Raw genomic sequence first — 20957 nt, 5'->3', positions numbered from 1 at the left:
TATGTGGTTGCAAACAATGTTTAAATTGTAAGTCTTGTAATACAAGTGAATTTGTTTTAAAGAATTTTCCTTTTCAGAAGAAGTTTGCTTTTATTTAAAGACTTAAATGTTTTGTGAAACGGGCCCCTGGGAAAAGGTAGAGCTGTTCTTTCTTTAGGTTACAATAATTTGAGAAAATATTGTAGTTTATGAAGAGTCAATTCCAAGGCAGTATTTTTCTAAGTTCCCTTTTTCTAAGCTGATCTTTGCAACAAGATTTGTAGTAATATGTGATTGAAAGTATGCCCAGGGTTATCTTAGTTTATAAAAGCCAAGCGTGCTGCTTCATACACAACTGTTGGCAGCCTGAAAGTGAAGTGACAAATGATAAGAAATGGTATTTTAAAAATTAAAACATGTCTAGGTTTGACTGAGTTATATTTGTATACAACTTAAATGTACTTATCCATTTATTATATTTCTAACCAATTTCTTATTGATCTTATTTCGTCTCTTTGCAGCTGTTGAAGATATGATAATTAGAAAATACAATATCTCACTAGAGGACTTTAAGGTAATGGAGACAGTTGTGCTTAAATCAGAACCACATAAAGCTGGTCAACAATGGAAGTTTACTGGTGCATTTTATTATGCAACAACTGTATTGACTACTATCGGCTATGGCCATTCTACACCAAGCACAATCGGTGGTAAACTCTTCACAATGTGCTATGCAATTGTGGGTATACCATTGGGCCTTGTTATGTTTCAAAGCATTGGAGAAAGAGTGAATAGACTGAGCAGGTTAATTTATAAACAATTACTATAGTATACTGTAAAAAATATGCTATGAAAGTTTGCAATGCAATGATACTAGGCCATTTGCAGAAAATCCTTAACTTCCTTTATACATGTATATATCTATGTACTTATGTATGTACGAATGTGTAGTGGTAAATTATTATCTTTTTCCTTTCCAGCAAGCATACCTGGCAGACGTTATCCTAGCCGAAAATTTGCTTGTTTTTAATTGAAAGGTAGTCTCCTCCTTATCTCTTCCTTTCCCACCTTCGCCTCCTTAATCTTCCATTTCTCCTTCCTATTCCTGTCCTTTGCCCATTCCTTCAATCTTCTAATATCACTAACACCAACACTAAAAAATTATTAAAAGTTATGCAGCTAGACCAAAGTTAAGGCAGAACAACGTCTGCCGGGTCTGCCATTATTTAATATGTGACCTGGAATCATGAAACCACCCTATTGTGCGAAAACAAGTTTTCGAGAAGAACGCGTTTAAAGTTTTTGTTTAGCTTCACTCTGTGTAGCGATAAGCTACCAGCTTAAAACTTGGAATATAGTTCAGAACCCGATGACAATGCAATAATAAGAAAAAAAAACTGCGATAGGTGGCGCAAGGATCGAAATATTTAAAAAAATCGTATTTGTGGGCCGATTTGGCTTTAAATGCGATTTGCGAAACAACTAAGAACTATAGAAAACTGCGGTTTGTTCCATTGGAAATCGAGATTTACGCCGATCACTTTATCGGCGGCGGCGGCGTAGGCTCTATTATATACGCCAGTGTCCTTACTTTAAAAAGCTTGATTTTTCTATTTTCAAAAATTATATTTAGGAAGGGTTTTGTTTGTATTTATTTAAGGAAATCAACGTTTTGGCCATTTCGGAAAGATCCGGGGGTTTTGCCTCAAAATCTCGCAGATGGTTCACAAATTTTCAGGAGTAGCTCCTTGCGGAGGGATTGTCCCTCGTTCACTTACTCCAGAGAGACTTCAAACCTAACCCCGGTTTTTGGAATTGGTACTGCTGCGTCTGCTAAAAAGAAATAGAGAGGAAAATCTTAAATCTAACCCAAAATCATTTTGGAACTTTGTCAACTCGAAGAAATCAGTTTCGAATATGTCGTCCTCTCTTTTTCTTGCTGAAGAAGCTGTCGATACTCCGGAGGACGCTGCAAATCTTTTTGCTGAATAATTTATGAACAATTTCACTTCTGACTCTGTCAACCATGATAATATTACTTTTAATATTCAGGCTTCTATTGACTTCGGTAATGTAGTACTGTCTAAGGAAGATGTTCTTAATGGGCTTATTCGGCTTAAGACGTCGACGAGTACCGATATCGATGGGTTCTCTGCAATTTTGTTTAAACAATGTGATTCCCTAGTCTATCCACTGTTGTTAATTTTTAATAACTCGTTATCTACAGGTACTTTTATTGATGCGTGGAAAGTAGCGTTCATTACACTTATTTTCAAGAGCGGCAATAAAAATAATATTACTAATTATAGGCCTATTTCAAAACTTTCCACCATTGCGAAGCCCTTTGGATGTATCATCCAAGATAAATAACGTTTCTGTGTAAAGAATTTAGTGTGTCCAGAGCAGCATGGATTTTTTCCAGGACGTTCAACTGTGTCTAATCTGACTATTTTCTCGGATGACTGCCTCGCAGCTTTTCAGACAGGATATCAGGTTGACGCTGTGTATACTGACTTTTCCAAGGCATTCGATTGGGTCTCCCATGTTATTTTGATAAAAAAGTTAGCCTGTTTGGGCTTTCACTCAGTATTTTTGAGTTGGATTGAATCCTACTTATTTAATCGTCGTTGCATGGTTGTAGTTGATGGTGTTAGGTCTCGTCCATTCGTTGCTTCCTCCGGTGTTCCACGAGGTAGTATCCTGGGTCCACTGTTTTGTGTCATGTTTATTAATGATATTCGCTCTTGCTTCTCTAAAGTAAGATTCTTGCTGTATGCAGATGACCTTAAGATATACTTGCCTATTCATAGCCTTCATGATGCGGTATTGTTGCAAAAAGGTTTGGGTAAACTTAGTAACTGGTGTAATAATAATCGGTTATCACTTAACCTAAAAAAGTGCTTTCAAATAACTTTTTCGAAACGTGTCAACTTGATTGATACCGTGTATCAAATATCAAACTCGCCTCTGTTGCGGGTTAGTGAAATTAAGGCCTTGGGAGTAATATTTGACTCGAAGTTTTCGTTTTTAAGTCATATTAATGTGTGAATTGCTAAGTCGTATGCCATGCTAGCTTTTGTTAGGCGTCATAGCTTGCTCCAATTACTAGAGCCTTAATTGAGCTCAATAGAATTTCTAAATTTTGTGAGATAGATTTTTCTTGTTCGAAAGATGGCTTTCTGAGTATTTTAAATACTTTTTATAAGTAAGGTAATTTATATTATTATACATTGTTAACTACTTTACACTTTTATAATTAGCCTATAAGATTCTTTTTTAATTGGCTTAAATAAATAAATAAATAAATAAAAATGGTGACACTTTTGTCTGAATATCTCGTGGAAAGCGTAGTTTCACCTGTGGTTAACTTCTAATAATCGTCGCGAACACAATTTTTTTAAACAATTTGTGGCTCTTTGGCGGTCATGCACAAAAGCTACTTACGGTTGCTATTAATGGTCTATTAATACTCGTGCTCTCGTGGCACAGGGCGCATCCAGTTTTTTTTTGAGCTACATTCCCGGTGATTAAGAGCTACAATTCCCGATGTGCGAACAGTAGCAATCCATACCACCAATCGCTACCACGCCTCCTGACCCTCACACCATATGCCATCACAGAAGCTAGAGGACTGCTCTGGGTGTAGCTCCTAAGACTTTCTAACGGATGTTTTTGTCGCGCTATGCTGCCGAGCTACATACACCAGAGAAACACCGTGACACGTTATGGAGTGTCTATTCGGCCAAGGATGCGGTCTTGGAAATCATAAGCAGTCTAAGTGGATGTCATTGCGTAACTCATGGGTGAAAATCGTATAATCCTCGGCTCATCTAGATAATTAAAATTTTACAAGGACCCTGGATAAAATTTTTAAAATATAGACCAACGTTTGCAGACGTTTGTGTTCACAACATTGATTTCAATAGTCTTCGTTAAATCAAAACGATATTTTAGAATGAACGTCGACCGATTTTAAGTTGAAAGATGTTAACTGCTGTTTTCCGGTCTTATGATATAAGAGCTCATTATGGATGACAGCGTAGCTTCAGTTTTCAGACTAGTTGACTGTCCACTACGTTAGGGTAGTAGAACACACGGTCATTAGTTCGACTGTCTGGGGAAAACTTTTGCTTCACCACTTTGAATGTTCACATTTGTGAAAGGGGCCGTAACGTGTAGGTGATATTTAAACTCGGTTGATAGGCTATAATCAATGTGATTCACTCCAAGGGACTAGTTTTGGATAGGGCCGCTAACTTTAGGAAATGTCAAACCGGAAGACTTGGGTGTTGAAGGATGAAGTGTGAAAATCAAAATTTACATTGCAGACGCTATTGTATAGTTTCGCAAATAAACAACAGATGTTTGAATGTAAGCCCAAGTGATTTCTCAAACCCTTCTCATACGTACATATATATCCTCAACTTAAGTATGATGTAAGAATCACTACAAAGGAGTGCTTATGCCCTTAGAACCTACTAAAAGATTTTGCATCACTTATTTCGCTTATTCTATCAGCCAATCGCAATATAAAATTAAAAAAAAAATTGGAACTTGTTTTGGGAATTTTGCCTTTTTAACAACTTGAGGACAATTGAATTTGAAAACATGTTCGCCTTGGGTCATTTTATTTGAATTCATTGTTCATTATTAATTTTTGAAAAAAAAAAATATGCAAAGTGAGCATATATGTAAATTTATTACATAACTTTTCTTTTAGTGTTTTGTTTTAATAACTTGGTGAATTGGGTGATGCAAAGTCCGTGTTAAGCTGACATCGAAAGCGCCTGTTTTTTTAAATAACCTTTGAACGGTTAGAAAGATTTAAATTTCGCAATTAGTTTCTTATAACTGGCAGTGATGGGCATCCGTTGATACCACTTTCCACCATATCCGACCAATTTTCGACAGTCTTAAACCAGTAGAAAATACGACATTCGGCGGCGGCGTGCGTAAAACGACCAAAATCGGCAGCGGCGGCGTTTAGCGGCGGTGTATATCTCTAATTGGAAAGAGTGTTAAATTTCCTATAAAGCGAAGTCATTGGGGCTGTTTGTCGTATCACTGTAGTCGTATCCCTAACGTAATCAGCTGTTTATCGTTACGGCGGAAAACCAAAAACCAATTGGTTGGCTACGATACGGTTACGACCTTAGCGGCACCAATAATCGATTGCATTGATTCCCATAAGGTTGGTCGAATCAGCTGTTTCAAGGTAATCGATACGGTTACCGATAACGCACCAATGTCTGCAGCTATAAGCAAAGAGGATAAATACAATAAGAGCCGTCACTCGTTATTTTGTGGCGAGTATTTCGCTGGAAATTGAAAAAATTGATGCCGAATGTTTTCTAAGAGGGACATTTTTAATTGTCTCGCATTTATCCATGCCGTGTAGGCCCCTTGTGCAACTGCGATTTTTGGAAAGAGAATTAAATAAGTTAGTTAAATACAGTCGGAAAAATAATCACAAAAGCCCCACGAAAATGTATAGAAAACATTTATAAACATCTCGCCCAAAAAAAAGTAGCGACTACCTCTCAGTATACATCGAGTAAATGCCTAAAAAATAACGAGTGACGGCTCTTATTGTATTTATCCTCTTTGCTATAAGAATCACTCAACAAGTGAAGAACGGTATATCCGCACAATAGGGTCGTTTCATTATTCGAGGACACATATAATTTTATTTTAACATGATTTTTTCATGGTCAATCAACTATATTAATATGTACATATGTTTTATCCTTGATCAATGTGCGCATGCGCACAATTGTCTCCACTTCAATCGCATTGATCACAGCTATGTTATACAAGCAGTGAGAAAGTCTCTACGTTGTAAACGAACTGCGGCATCTGAAGTAGATTTAATATGCGTTGTGACAACGCTGAGCTCCCTAACAATAGCTGGTGGTGCTGCAGCCTTTTCACGCTATGAAGGTTGGAGCTATTTCGATTCAGTATATTACTGTTTTATTACTTTAACTACAATAGGTAAGTGTCGGCATAAATATACATTTGCACCTACATTTAAATTTTTTGATTTTTTTTTAATTTCTTTAGGTTTTGGTGACATGGTAGCTTTACAAAAGGATAATGCGCTCAATAATAAACCACAATATGTAATGTTCTCATTGATATTCATATTATTCGGTTTGGCTATTGTGGCTGCTTCACTGAATTTACTTGTGTTGCGGTTCGTAACGATGAATACAGAGGATGAGCGAAGAGATGAAGCTCAAGCTATGCAGGTGTGCATTGCACTGTTTCTTATAACTACATAAGTATGTACATTAGTCCGGGTCGATTTGTGGGGAGGCAAAAAAATCGCCCATTGCTCTGTGAAAATCATATTCTAGGGATCAAAATAAGAAACTTTGCCGAAGGAACCATACCTCTAAAACGATTTCTGATGTCCCCCCCTTTGGGTCGTAGGGGCAAATTTTGAAAAATCCCACTTTGAAATGCCTATGTTTTTTCTTTTTGGAGTTTATTTTTCTCTTTAGAAATTTATTTAGTCAGAACATATGTAAATGAAAAAATGAATTTAACTTAGTAATAGAGAAGAAATTAAAAAAAATTATTAGAAATTAGCGTTTTTACAACCCCCTTTTAAAACCAAGGCATCACTGTGATGCATTTGCATGTCGTAAACATAGTTGAGTGGGTTTTTTATTCAACCGTTTTAAAAAATGAAGGTATCACTGTGACACAGTTGGAGATCGTAAAATTGCTTGTGCTGTTTTTTTTAAGCCACCACAAGACACAGCAGGTAGAATTGAAAGTGCCCCTACCCAAAAGTTGGACCCAAATTGGGGGACATTAGAATTCGTTTTAGAGGTATGGTGCGTTCGGCAAAGTTTCTTATTTTGATCCCTAGAATACGATTTTCACAGAGCAATGAGCGAATTTTAAATCGACCCGCCCTAATGTACATACATATGTACATATGTATGTATGTGCGTTAACTTATAAATTTTAACTGTATGCAAATCTGTTCCACATTTATAATTAGTTTTAATTACTACGTTACAATGAATTTATGTATTTTCCTAGGTAAATATTCTTAAGTTGCACGAGTCTACAAGTACCCAAATCCACTGAAGTATCTATGCTCGCTACAGAATTATCATTATACTCGTTAGGATTCTTGAGACTCAGGGAATGGTGAGAATGGGAGTTTCTCCCCGTTTCGAGTCCTAGGACCCTTTTCACAAAAATACATGTCTTGTAATATATTTGACCTGGAATCATGAAACGACCGTATTGTGCGAAAACAAGTTTTCGAGAAAAACGCGTTTAAAGTTATTGTTTAGCTTGACTCTGTGTAGCGGCCGAACGAATTTCGTAATTAAAGATTAATTAACTTCCCGATAAGCTACAATGACAATGCAATAATAAGAAATAACAAGTAAGGACGGGACTGTCTTCGGCTGTTCCGAAGACTACATACCTTCCATGAATGGGTCTGAACAATAATCTTATCCCATTCGTAATCTCCAAATAATGCGCTGTATAAGATAAGAAATATATAGTGAACAGATGTACATACCTAAACGATTTTAAGATAAATATAAAAAAATGACAAAAACCCCCTTATCTGAACGATCGGTTGTATGGGATATATATTACACATAGTTCCGATCGAAATGATTTTTACAGGAAATCTTCTATGATATATTAGAATATATATCACCAAGTTTCACATTTTTATATTTGAAACTAAGGGAGAAATGGCCAAAAATCTTTCTATCTGAACGATCGGTTATATGGGATAGGTATACATATACTATATGCATATAGCTCCGATAAAGTGATTTTTTCAGGAAATCTTCTATGATATATTAGAATAAATATCACCAAGTTTAACATTTTTATATTCGAAATTAAGGGAGAAATGGTCCAAAATCTTTCCATCTGAACGATCGGTTATATGGGATATAACTATATATAGCTCCGATCAAAGTGATTTTTTCAGGATATCTTCTATGATATATTAGAATATATATCACCGAGTTTCACGTTTATACTTTCTAAATTGCGGCAGGAATGGCCAAAAACGACTTATCTGAACGATCGGTTGTATGGGAGATATATGTTATAGTGGTCAGATCCTACCGGATCCGACAAATGTCTAATATAATACAAAAATACATCCTTTTATTTATTTTTTTATCTCAAAATTCGTCGCCCTGATCAATTCGGTATACTTAGTGGTGAGTCTATCTTCTATATTTTTCAACATTACAAAAATCGGACCAAAGTTAATATACCATTTCATGTTCATAAAAGGTATAAAAAACTCAGATAGGTGGCGCATGGATCGAAATAATTCAAAAAATCGTATTTGAGGTCCGAGTTGGCTTATTCCTTTGGAAATAGCGTTAAATTTCCTATAAGAATCACTCAAAAAGTGAAGAACGGTATTTTCGCACAATAGGGTCGTTTCATGATTCCAGGTCACATATGGACCTATCATAATAGAAAGGTCGTAACTTAACAGTTTTATTAAAAAGGACGTATCTCAGATTAAGGCTCTTCTTTACAATCAATTTTGTATTGAATGAAAATCAGGGTGTGCAAAAATTCGATCGCGATTGCTCAAAAGCATGATTTTCTCCTATTATCTCATTTTACGTTCGCGATTTCTCGTGATAAATACTTATAAGGACGAACGATTGCAAAACAATATATGTATACCTTTTTCGTTTTTGAGAGACTAGATAAACAAATTTTCACAGCAGCCTTTCCGCCGCGATCGATCACTTTGTACGCTCGTTCGTTTTCGATGTGTATACACAAAATTATTGCCTGCGGTCTCTCAACTACGAAAAATATTTTGCGAACGTTCGTTGAACTTAGCATTTATCGTGAGAGATCGAATTTTTGAGCAGTCGCGATTGTTCTTCCTACGGTGCGGATGCAAAAAGTTGAGTTTAATCAGTCGAAAGAAAGTTATATATACGTGGTAGATTGTTTTTAATCTTATTATCTAGTATTATATTAATAAACAAAAAGTGGGGAAAACGTCGAATAATAAAAGGCAAAACTTGTGGCCTTTAATAAAGATACCAATTTGTCAAAATGCCTTTTATGCGAAAAAGAGCTTAAATTAGGAAACATTAAAAGACACTACGAGCCCATACATAAACATAGCTTTGGTGAAGTGGAACCATCGACAAGCGCAAATAAGAACTCAAATCGTGTAAAATTAAATAAAACCGATTTAATAAAATGTTTTGTTGGACTGGTAACTGTAAAAAACGTACCAATGCCCCCAGACTGTATGGCTTGCCCAAAATACACAAACCTGGTCATCCATTCCGTCCAATAGTATCGTCCATAAATGTATCATGTTACAGATTATCTAGATATGTTGGAGATATCCTCAAAGATTTAGTATCTGAGGAACGCAATATAAAAAATTCTTTTGAACTCAAAGGAAAAATCAACAATATAAATGTTTCCGACGACGACATACTGGTGTCGTTTGATGTAGTATCATTGTTCACTAATATACCTACGATGCTCGCGATCAAAATAATAATGAACAAATGGGATGAGATCTCCAGAAGAAACTCCATCACAAAAAAACAATTTCTGGAATTAATGAACTTTTGTTTAAAAGATAATAATTATTTCGTAACTGAAAAAGAGGCATAGACATTTCTTAAAAGTGGAAGTATTGAAATGCCTGCGGGAATATCAAATTCAACTAACACAAATTTATTCGACTACATCAGACAACGGGAGAAACATGATAAAAGCCCCCTAACTACTCCAGCAGGAAATGTAAGACTTGCAAAATGATGAGCTGGAGGTTCCTTCAGAAAACGAGGATGACGACTGCAAATCAGTACACGATCGCTTAAATTCATTGCTGGCTATAGTTAGATGTGCTGCGCATACAATTCAAATTGCATCATGATTCCTTCAAGCATATGCAAGGAAAATTAGAAGATTGCAGAAAAGTTGTGAAACTCCTAAGGGCGAGCATTAGGCGTGGTCGTAACACTGTGGACATACGTATGCCACCTCTGGACAACATCACCCGCTGAAACTCAACTCTTGAAATGATGGAGTCCGTGTTGAGTTTAAAATATCACATAAATAGGAACGAGATCGAGTTACGTGTTGACACTGAAATTGATTGGAGCTTTGTAGAAAGCTTTGTCGATGCATTCAAACCAATGGGGCAATATACTAAGCAACTTCAAATTGAGCAATACATCATTGGTGATTTCTACAGAGATTGGCTAATATGTGAAGTCAAATTAAAAAGAATGACTGGAAATGCTTTTGCTGCCAAACTGTTAGAATCTATGGAAAAGAGAAAAGAAATATTGATGGACAACGTCGCATTCCTTGCTGGTATATACCTCGATCCAAGATTTAACAGAAGAAAAGTGCAGTGGTATGTGTAAAAAATCTAAATATGTGCTATTGTTTTTCATTTCCTCAGGACATATATTACGAACAAACGCAAGCCTTAATTCCTTGAATGGAGAATGAATCAGAAGATACTGCGCTAGGTTTGCTTAATGATCCCTACAGTATTTTAGAAGAGGAGTTCAACATCATGAACAGGTGTACATTGACAACTGAAAGCAATGCTAGTATCCGCGAAAAACTCGATAATTCAGCATACGGCCAAAGGAAGCCTTTTGCGGCTGATATACTTGATTATTGGAAAAATCTGTCCACAAAAGAAAAGGATTTGTATAAGCTGGCTGAAGTCATTTTAGCTGTTCCGTCAAGTTTCCGTTGAGAGAGGATTCAGTGCGTTATCTACAATTCTCACTAAGCAGCGCTCCAGATTAAGCAGTAACACAATAAATGATTTACTTATGATTAAGCTCAATAATATTTTACTGGAAAAAGTAAATTTCTAAAAGTTCTATTCAAGTTTTACTAAATTGTCGAATGAATCTCTTTTAAATATTTAATATTTTCTTTGCATTCATTATTTTAAGTTTATTTTCATTTTCTTGTACCTACTTGAAATTTTTCATTTACTGAATTTGGTGTTGAATTGCATATGTATGTATGTACTTAGGTATATGAAGTGAATTGATATTTTAATAAATGGAAATATTTATAAACATATATGCAGTTCCTTTTCTTGTACTTTGTTAATTTCAAAAAGAATAAAAGAAAACTTTGTTTTTCATGTGAATGTAATATATAACTACCTGTACTGGTGAGACGTTTTTTAAATCGGATATTTACATTTGAGAATAGTATACGGTAGCTACAGTAGGCAGAATGTTTTAAGGGTTAGTATTTGCGTGAAAAATTTTAGGTAAATAAATTTATTTCAAAAAAACATATTAGAATCATACATATAAGTATGCTTGCATATTCACATTGGTAGCATATCTATATATATGTATGTATATATATTAGGGTGTGCCAAACAAATTTTATTTTACTTTTGATATAGTGAAAATATAGTTCAGGACATCCGAATAGCTAAAAAAAATAAATACCTGGCTCGATTTACCTCAAAGGAGATTTATATTGAGCTTCTCTTCTAATTTGCGTCGTGCTTCTTTTCAATTTTACCTACAAATTGGCGGGACTCCGAACGGGAACTGCATAGCACATGAATTTTCGCTGATAAGGATGTGTGTCAATCCATAAAATTTTACTCAATGGGAAAATGAGGTGTAAAAATTTTCCATTTTGGTGAAAAATTTTCAATTTAGCTGTGCTAATCCACGTGCAAAGAATTTATTTTGTCTTAGATATAGTTTTTTACGCACGCTTTTCACATGCATTTCTTCTTTTCGTATGTTTTTGGCTTGTTGGTGCTTGAGAAGCTATTATTTTTTGCATTTCTGCAACAAAATGTATGCACGAGCACACAAAAGTAATTGTCATATTTTACCTAGCGATTATGAATATTTTACCTTGCCTCATTGGCTAGGGAAAATTCTGACGTTCGTATTCACCACGATAAGTATCAAAATTTTCCTTCGGATTGTCAAAATTTTACTTTTTCATGCTATTGGCCCAGGGTCTAAGTTTTTCATCGCAGAAATATCCTCGGAATGTGTGCGAAATTACCGGAACTAACTATTTAGGTATAATTGAGAAAACTCTTTTTGATATTGCTTTGCCCGGGACTAACCCACACTTTTTATATTTGTATAGAAAAAATAAGGTCGGTATGAGACACTTCTAAACATAAAACAACAAATAAAAATTTGAAATTTTATAGGTACGGCTGTATTTTTAGATGCCTTGAAAAACTTTTTCATTATAACAACACCCACCCCAATGTACATATGTATATGCATTTGTATAATTTCTCATTAATGATAATTTTGTATGTACTTGGGACCTACTCCTCTAGACGATCGCAATACATATAAATTAGAAATAAATTCAAGTAAATTGTTCAGTTTTATTAAATTCTTATTACAAAAATAGTAACTTTTCTTTGTGTTAAGAGGGGATAACCCTTTATTGCTTAATGTATGAGAACATTTAAAAAATATTTTGGAATTTATTTAAAATTTATCTAAAAATTAATTAATTAAATTTTTCACATATTACTTATAAAAAAAAAATATCCTTTTCCTTTAACTTATCAAGGGAAAACTCAAAGATATTGCATCACCATTATTTAAAAGATTGTTTATTTTACATCATATTGATTTTCAAACGAACGATCGCGATCGATCTTTTTAAAACGAGAGCTTGTGAGAGATTGTTTATTCATTCGCAGGCAATTTCGATTTCTCACTCGCGAGAAATACCAAGCACTCAATTTTAATTGAGCGATAAGTTGTTTGAGAGATCGTATTTTGAGCGTTCTCCGCACCCTGATGAAATTAGCTGGTATTTGATTTCAATATAGCAGGCATGCTTAACCAACGAAACGATATCATTTCGTTACGATAATCAACGTTAATAAACGAAACGAAGTCATTTGGTTTCGTTTATTAACGTTAAGATCGTCAAATTAACGAAATGATTTCGTTTCGTTTTCTGCCATATCAAAACGAAATCAAATCGTTTATGTTGATTATTAATTTCAAACTATGCTGGCAAAGCTGATTGATGGCGGAGTCATTAAAGGTGAAAGCATTAGCCAAGCTGATTGCAACTTTTCTCATGAATTTTGACAGTACGAACATTTCTCAGAGTATTTTTGACATTACCACCAACGAATTACACAAACAAATTACATAGAGTTTGTGTGTGTATGTGCGCTCGTTGTTGCCACCTTACGGCTTCACCATGGCTATAGCATTGCCAGCACAATTCAAACATAAAGTATCACGTTTTCGTTAACGTGTTTAACGTTAACGAAAGCTTTTCGTTTCGGTTAAAAACGAGATACAATTTATCTTGATAATTTCTTTATCGATAATATTTCGAAGTGTTTCAACGGAAACGGTGGAAATTTTTTGATAAACGATTAGCTTAACGTTAAGGTGCATCCCTGCAATATAGCATGCAATCGGCTAGGTGCCAATATCGAATATTGACAGTTTTATAACTAGAAAAATTAAATGATTTTTTGCAAAATGAGTTTCCAAAAACGTAGCTGGATATGGCATTTCTGTGTCAGCTGGTATTCGATATCTTACGATAACTCCAAAATGTCTTTACTAGTTGCTGAACTCACTGAAAGATTATAAAAAACGTTACATATTTGAAGTGTCGAATCGGTCACTAATCGAAAGCAAACAACTAAACAACTTTTGCCGGTCGACTAATTGATTATTCAACCCTAATCTACATATATATATAAGGCCGCGGTACAATGCCATTTTTCATATATGTAGATGCGTTTAACACAAGCTTATGCATTCCAATAACATCGCCACAATCAACCCAGATATTGCGTTTGTAAATATGAAGGAACTTCAGACTTGGCAATTGAAGTTTATTACGCCTTGCCCATTCACATACAAAATTTTGCGAAGCACTGTTGTAAACATTCTCCCTATACAACAAAAATACTTGCTAACATATTTTGTGTCGTATTTGATTGTTATATTGCCGTTCTTAATTGTGAAAAATGTTAGAAAATTTACCAACCAGTGGGAAAAATAATTTCACTTGCAAAGTGTGCCAACACTCTTAGCCAAAGCAAATGTAAAATTCTTCTTCTTATGATTTGCTTGGAACAAAATTGGGGAGTTGGCTAGTTTTCAATATCAGATGGCGCCAGTGTCGCTCATTCTACCATTCTACATAAAAATACGTGCAATCTACTCATAATGCATAAGCATGTGTTAAACTCATCTATATGAAAAACTGCTTATGTGTCGGACCTAATATTTTAAATTAATTCTAAAGCTTCTTAGCATTAAATATTACTTCCCGCAAATCATAAAATCTGGAAAATTCTTTAAACATTTTTTTAAATATCAAAATTGTCTTATATAATCAAATATATGCAGTTTTCTATAACGAGCACGTTTTAAATAAAAACCACTTATTTTGAGACATTATTAATTTTGCCTAGTATTTCGAAAATTCTGTGAGCTTTAATGAAAATAACAATCAAAAACATAAAAACGTTTTTTCGTTTAATTTCCCCTGCCAAAAATATCTATTGGGCTACGTATATTACAAAATAGCCAAAGTCCAATAACAAGGCGAATCCATACCAGGCCCACTATTCAGTAACAGTGAGTTTTAAAATGCACACTTTTTCTTCATATAATTTGTATGAAAGAAAAATATGCATTTCAAAATGCATACTTACTTAATACAGCCCCAATTCGCCGTGCAAAAGAATGTCAAGTCAAAAGAAAATTTTCATTGATTTCGATTAACTGACATATTGTAGTACCAGGCGTTGTATGGAAAATAATGAAGAAGAAGCAATCAGCTGTTGGGATAACAACCCATGGTACTGAATTCACCTTGGTCCAATAATTGGAAATGGTAATACATACTAAAAAGTGGAGCAACTTGTCTTTGCTATCTTTCTTCAGCTACCAATTCGTTTTATTTGAATATTTTTTTAAATATGAAAATTTGGTTAAATTGAACGCATTTCTTTATCAGTTTTTTTTTTAAATCACCCCTGAAATATTTTCGAAGCGCTCTTAATTATGGGTCCGACCAGAGTCCGAAATTATAGACCAAAGGTGACGTTTTTTGGAACGATTTTCCTTCATCCTTTGTCAAATAAGGGAAAATCACACTGTAGCAAAATGAACCTAGGATAACCCTGGAATGTGTTTGACATGTGTATCAAATGAAAGGTATTAAAGAGTATTTTAAAAGGCAGTGGACCTTAGTTCTATAGATATCGCCATAAATGTGGACCAGGGGTGACTCTATAATGTGTTTGTACATTATGGGTACCAAATTAAAGGTATTAATGAGGGTTTCAAAAGGGAGTGTGCCTTAGTTGTATATGTGAAGGCGTTTTCGAGATATCGACCAAAATGGGGACCAGGGTGACCCAGAACATCATCTGTCGGGTACCGCTAATTTATTTATATATGTAATACCACGAACAGTATTCCTGCCATGATTCCAAGAGCTTTTGATTTCGCCCTGCAGAACTTTTTCATTTTCTTCTACTTAATATGGTAAGTGTCACACCCATTTTACAAAGTTTTTTCTAAAGTTATATTTTGCGGAGCCACGCCCATTTTGAACATTTCTTTTATTTTTGTATTTTGTTGCACCATATCATTACTGGAGTTGAATGTTGACATAATTTACTTACATATATACTGTAAAGATATTAAATTTTTTGTTAAAATTTGACTTTAAACACTTTTTTTTTAAGTGGGCGTGTTCGTCATCCGATTTTGATAATTTTTATTTAGAACATATATAGTAATAGGAGTAACGTTCCTGCCAAATTTCATCATGATATCTTAAACGACTGGCGGGCGGCGCCACGCCCATTGTCCAAAATGTTACGCTAGCCTCAAGATACATAGATACATATGTCACCGGCAACCGTACTTGTTCTTGCGGTACACCCTTATCGACAAAATGTATCTCAACCAGGTATCTGCGCGCGTTGCGCAACATTAGTGGAAGGAGGCCTACATGTACAGGTATGAATGTGTGCATGCGCAAAAAAAAAACGAAATGCAACTGCACATGCGTGGGTGAGAATTGAGTGAAAGTGGTAGGAAATTCCGTTTATACACGAATCGGGGTATGCGCACGATCGAGCTGAAGCTCAGAAAATCATTGCAAAAGTTGGATTTAAAGTGCGTGGGCGTGCCGCGGAAAAGTTAAAGCAAAGTATAGTGCCGGTCAAGTGGAAAAAAAAAGAAAAAAAAAACTTCATTTTTTAATAAAACAAATAAAACAAAAAAAAAATCCCGTAATTTTCGCAAAACGGTTTCAATTCCGTACAATCTGCACAATTGTAAAGTATAACAACGAGAAGCAAAGTCCGTTGGACATCCTGCCACCGGTAAGTAATAATGTACCGTTTATTTAATTAAATTCCTTAAAAGAAAAAAAAAATGCTTTTGTGTTTTTTCCTAAAAATTTAAATTCGATAACTGTTTCATTTTCATTTGAGAAAGACATTCATTTTAAAATTAAAGTTTGAAAAAATTTAAAAGCCCATCATCTTTCGATTTTATGTACCCTTCGTGTACTCGTAAGTTGAGCGAAGTTTCCCTTTGGCAATAAATGCAAAAATCATTAAAATAGACCTTGATCTCAAATGACGCAAAAGAATTTTTTTGCAGATAGTTGAACTTTAGCGATATTATTTTTCGCCACGGTAAAATTATATAACTTATTCCCTCAGCTGACATGTAATTAAAATTTAGCCAATTTTTCCTCAACTTAAACCTAATCTAAAGATTTTGTTTGCATTAAACATAAGTGGAAGAGAAAAAAATCTCTTTAAAATGCAGTCTAAAATTTAGAAAAAAAAATTTAATGAATAGAAAAATAAGTAGGTAGAAAAAAAATTAAATTTTTGGAAATTAGAAATTAGTTGAAATAAAATTGGGGTAAAATGAAAGAAAAAAAAATTAAATAAACCCAGGAAAAAAAAAAATTAAAAAGAAAACAATTTTTGTTAATCCGAATTTGTTTTGAGTTTGAATTTTTGAGTAGCAGAAGTTAATGTAACTTAAAGTAAAAATCCGAATTAAATTAATGGAGTTTTCTTTTCTGGAAATGGTGTCACCCTGTTGGTTTTTCCCAGCTCCCCTGTGAGCTTGTTTTTTCTTTTCAAAAAATATTTTCCACCGAATAAGAAAAGGGGGTCCATTGACTACGAAGAATAGCCATTTTTGCATCGCGGCAGGTGGCTAGATCAAAAGGTAGACTTTAAGAGGGCAACATGGGGGCAACATTTTTTTTTACAGAAAAGAAAACGCTATAAAAATAACTTGAAATTAGTTGAAGAGACGAAAGATAATTGATTTGGAAAAAAAATTTGAAGTTGAAATGAGATTAGTAGGTGAAAACAGGAAGAAAGAACTTTTTCTTTGGTTTGCTTTATCGCATGCATATATGTATGTATGTATGTCCATACTTACTGCATTATGTGCCAATTGGGATTGGAAAGATAGGGTATGGCTGGGCATACATACATGGGTGCAGGAAGCAATAAAGGAAACAACGAAACACGATATTCAGCCTGTAGACAATTTTTCGTTTTTTTGTGTTTCTTTTATAGATTTTGGGGCAGGACCTAGGAAGGGGCTAAGGCATATACTTACCCGCATTTACAAACATTATTTAAAATGAGAGTGATTGGAAATTTGGAAACACATTTGTTCCAACGACATATGTAGCGCACTGGATTGCCGTGGAATGTCATAGAGAGCAGGGAAAGAGAGAGAACGAGAGAAAGAGAGAGAAACTTCCAGGCTAGGAAGTGATCGTGGCCTGCAAGCGACATTAACGGCGCGAGAGCAGCGCCCACGCCAACGCCAACGTTCGACAGAGGAAGCCAGGCAACGTCAGCAGCAGTGACAGCATCGCCATCAGCAGCACCAGCAACGTCACCACCACCAAATTCCAAGGAGGACCGAGGGAACACATTTTTTTATTGTTTGCCGCATATAACCATTTTTTTATTTTTATTATAACTATTGGTTAACTTCAAAAATTTTTTTAAAACATCACTACTTCCGTTATTCCTGTAAGGATTTCGCTAGTGTTTTTGCTAGGAACATGTAGCTTGCACACTTCTCGTTTTTTTTGGTTTTTTTGGTTACACGTAAGCACATGTTGTTGGCCTCTAAGTTAGCCTTCGGGCTTTAAAAATTTTTTTTTTGATAATTTTTCTTTGTCATTTTTTTTCCTTTACACACAAATTTCTTTGGTTTTTTTCTTTGCGATGGTCTAACAATTGTGTCTCCACACACTTTTGTATGCCAGCAACTTTTTTTTCGTAAGCAAATTTTTATTGCACTCACATACTTTTTGTGTGATTTTTTTTCTTTTCCTTTTGTGTTTTTTTTTTCGGCCGCATAATTTTGTGACCCACTCGACGCCCGCTACCGCGAGTGAGTGAGCGTGGAGTCAGTTGCAAAATTCCATTGAACCTTACTTAGGCAATGAACGTATGGTGTTTGTACGAATAGGAAGAGACGTATGCATGTAAACTTTTCCTCCCTCACAGGTCCCCCACGGCTTGAAGGCGCCTACAATGCTGATGTGCTGAGATCAGGTGAGTGAGAAAACGAAGAAAACAAAAAAAAAAAAAAACAAAAAAATCTATCATATGCTCCTCGTTACATACATACGTATGCAAGCATTGACCTATATATGTGCCTATGTACATAATGCCTTAACCTAGGTCAGGAATTTGCATTAATTTTAGCTGCTTTGGCTACTTTATTTTATATATATATACATACCGATAGATCTTTCTGCGGTTTATTAGAAGGAAAGATATGAAAAATGATTTTTTTGTAGAAGCAAAGTATCTTCCTAATACGGAATACATTAGGGGGTGACGAGTTATACACAGCCTTCAATATCGTTCACATAATTTTGTTTGAATTCGACTATTTTTTTTTTGTTTTTTTGCTTCCAACTGGATTATTCTTTTTGAATTATGGTTGACAAGTTATTTGAAGATGTCAAGCTCTTGTTTAAATAGATATATTGTATTGCTAAATAGAATTGTTAAAATACTTTATTAGCCTTTTTTTGCGATAATTTAAGACTAGTGGTTAGATTATCATCTATTTAGTTTGTTAGCGACTGTAAAATTGAATAAAATAATGTTTATAACGTTGACAAATTTGAAAGGTTGAAGCTAAATTTATTTCAGTAATGGAAGGCTAACTTTTCAACTCTTTGGTGTGGGTGTTGTTCCAGGTAAGAAGAGGGGAAGTGGGAGGGTCAATGACGTGAAGGACCCTTAGACAGACGAACTTGAGTCAGGTTTTGGGGGCGCCGTAAAATTAGAGGAGTCAGCACGGCGCCCATGGCTTTGCGTAAGATACGCGAAGAGGGTGGGTAGACTCCCCCTGACTCTGGACGGGCCTTCTTTCCTTTTTTCTTCCATTTCCTACTTTCCCCCTATTTCTGTATTCACCTCTAGGCATGAACCACTTTTTTTGCTGAGATAACTGCGGGTAAGGCAGGTGTGCAAAACCCCACCCCATCCGACGAGCTAGCAGGGGCTTGCAACCATGCCACATGCTACCTCCGCCTTACCACTAAAAGTCAGTATTCACAACAATGGCGCCCAACGATAATAGCCCGAATAGTTTTTTTCCGATTTCCCATTATATTTCTCCTACTTTTAGTCACCTCAATATCCCTCCTTGCTTTACTCACTTCTCTAGCTTTATCCTTCACTACTTTCCGGACAGAGCTAGGGTTTTAGGCATCATGGTTGCAACATCACTAGCGATCAGTCGCAAGCGATATGTGCAGCCATGATAGAATCGAAGGGGGGTTGTATCTCTATCCTTTCAAGGTTCCTTTTGCTATCTTTAAAGCTGGCACTAGTGGTACTTGGAGGATTGGGAGGTGCATATGCATATGTGGTTTAAGTCTTCTTTTATTAAAATTTAATTTCCTTTTTTTTTTTTTTTTTCCTTTTTTTGTGTGCATGCAGTTGCTGAAGCTACTGCACACTCGTTCCAGCAACAAGTGTGAATGAGGCTTGCAACATGCATTCAAATGGGGGTAGTTTTACAGGGTGGGTATAAAGGTGTTGCATCCGTACTTCGGTGCCGAGTACTGGGTATCGACGTGCACCCTTTACAACGTTACATGGGGAAGGAATTAGCTAGCTGACACGACAAGGACAGAATAATATCGGACTGAGACCTTCCACAATGACCTCGCCAGGTGCAACACCACGAACACACCAAAGCAAATCAATATATACATAAACTAATAGAGTAAAGTTATTTCCGCCTTGAATTATATTTTATAGGAAGTATAAACCATTTTTTTGTTCGGTTGTATGTATAACTGATAAAAAGATCAAACACATACGTATATCTAAACACACCTTGATACTAAATATACCCACGTATATATAAATACATATAAATTTTATCATTTTTGAAAATTCTTTTTGTTTTAATTTTTCTTTTGGGCAAAATACGTTTGGTTTTTTTATATCAATTTAAGATTTGGAGTTTAAAATATTTATTTTTAAAATTCAATTTTTATAATTTTTGTATTTTTTATAGTTTTTTACTTCACCTTATTTCTTTAAATAAATTTTTTTTTTACTTTTCTAATGTTTGATTTTTTTATTCGTGGTATTTATTTTCAACGGGGTGTATCCCGTTAATATTACCATTTATTTCCAATTACTTGAATTACCTCTTTGGCCGTTTTAATTTAAGGTCGGTTGTATTTTATTTGATTTAGGGTTCTAAATTGAATTTCGATAATCCATTGAATTTGAATTGTATTCCATTTTTAAACGTTACAATGTTTATTTAATCGTTTTTGAAATTATTTTTGTACAGGCATGCTTAACCAACGAAACGATATCATTTCGTTACGATAATCAACGTTAATAAACGAAACGA

General features: G+C 34.9%; 2 protein-coding genes across 5 annotated transcripts in view; both read left to right on the top strand.

The window, feature by feature from the left end:
* Positions 1-20957, top strand: part of Task6 (TWIK-related acid-sensitive K[+] channel 6) — a 69789-nt gene that overhangs the window by 27774 nt on the left and 21058 nt on the right. For all 4 annotated transcript variants that reach the window (XM_067763490.1, XM_067763489.1, XM_067763488.1 and 1 more), the window contains exons 3-5: positions 501-783; positions 5783-5973; positions 6043-6230. In XM_067763490.1, coding sequence (XP_067619591.1) covers positions 501-783; positions 5783-5973; positions 6043-6230 — 662 coding nt within the window. The remainder of the gene's footprint in view (positions 1-500; positions 784-5782; positions 5974-6042; positions 6231-20957) is intronic.
* Positions 9452-10795, top strand: LOC137252833 (uncharacterized). Its single transcript, XM_067788958.1, has 2 exons — positions 9452-10385; positions 10487-10795. The coding sequence occupies exons 1-2, from the start codon at positions 10053-10055 to the stop codon at positions 10745-10747; spliced, it is 594 nt and encodes a 197-aa protein (XP_067645059.1). The 5' UTR covers positions 9452-10052; the 3' UTR covers positions 10748-10795.

Source organism: Eurosta solidaginis, chromosome 1 (assembly GCF_040869045.1).
Source record: "Eurosta solidaginis isolate ZX-2024a chromosome 1, ASM4086904v1, whole genome shotgun sequence".
Classification (NCBI taxonomy): Eukaryota; Metazoa; Arthropoda; class Insecta; order Diptera; family Tephritidae; genus Eurosta; species Eurosta solidaginis.
The sequence above is the reverse complement of the archived record's forward strand: the minus strand, read 5'-3'. Positions and strand labels throughout refer to the sequence as shown.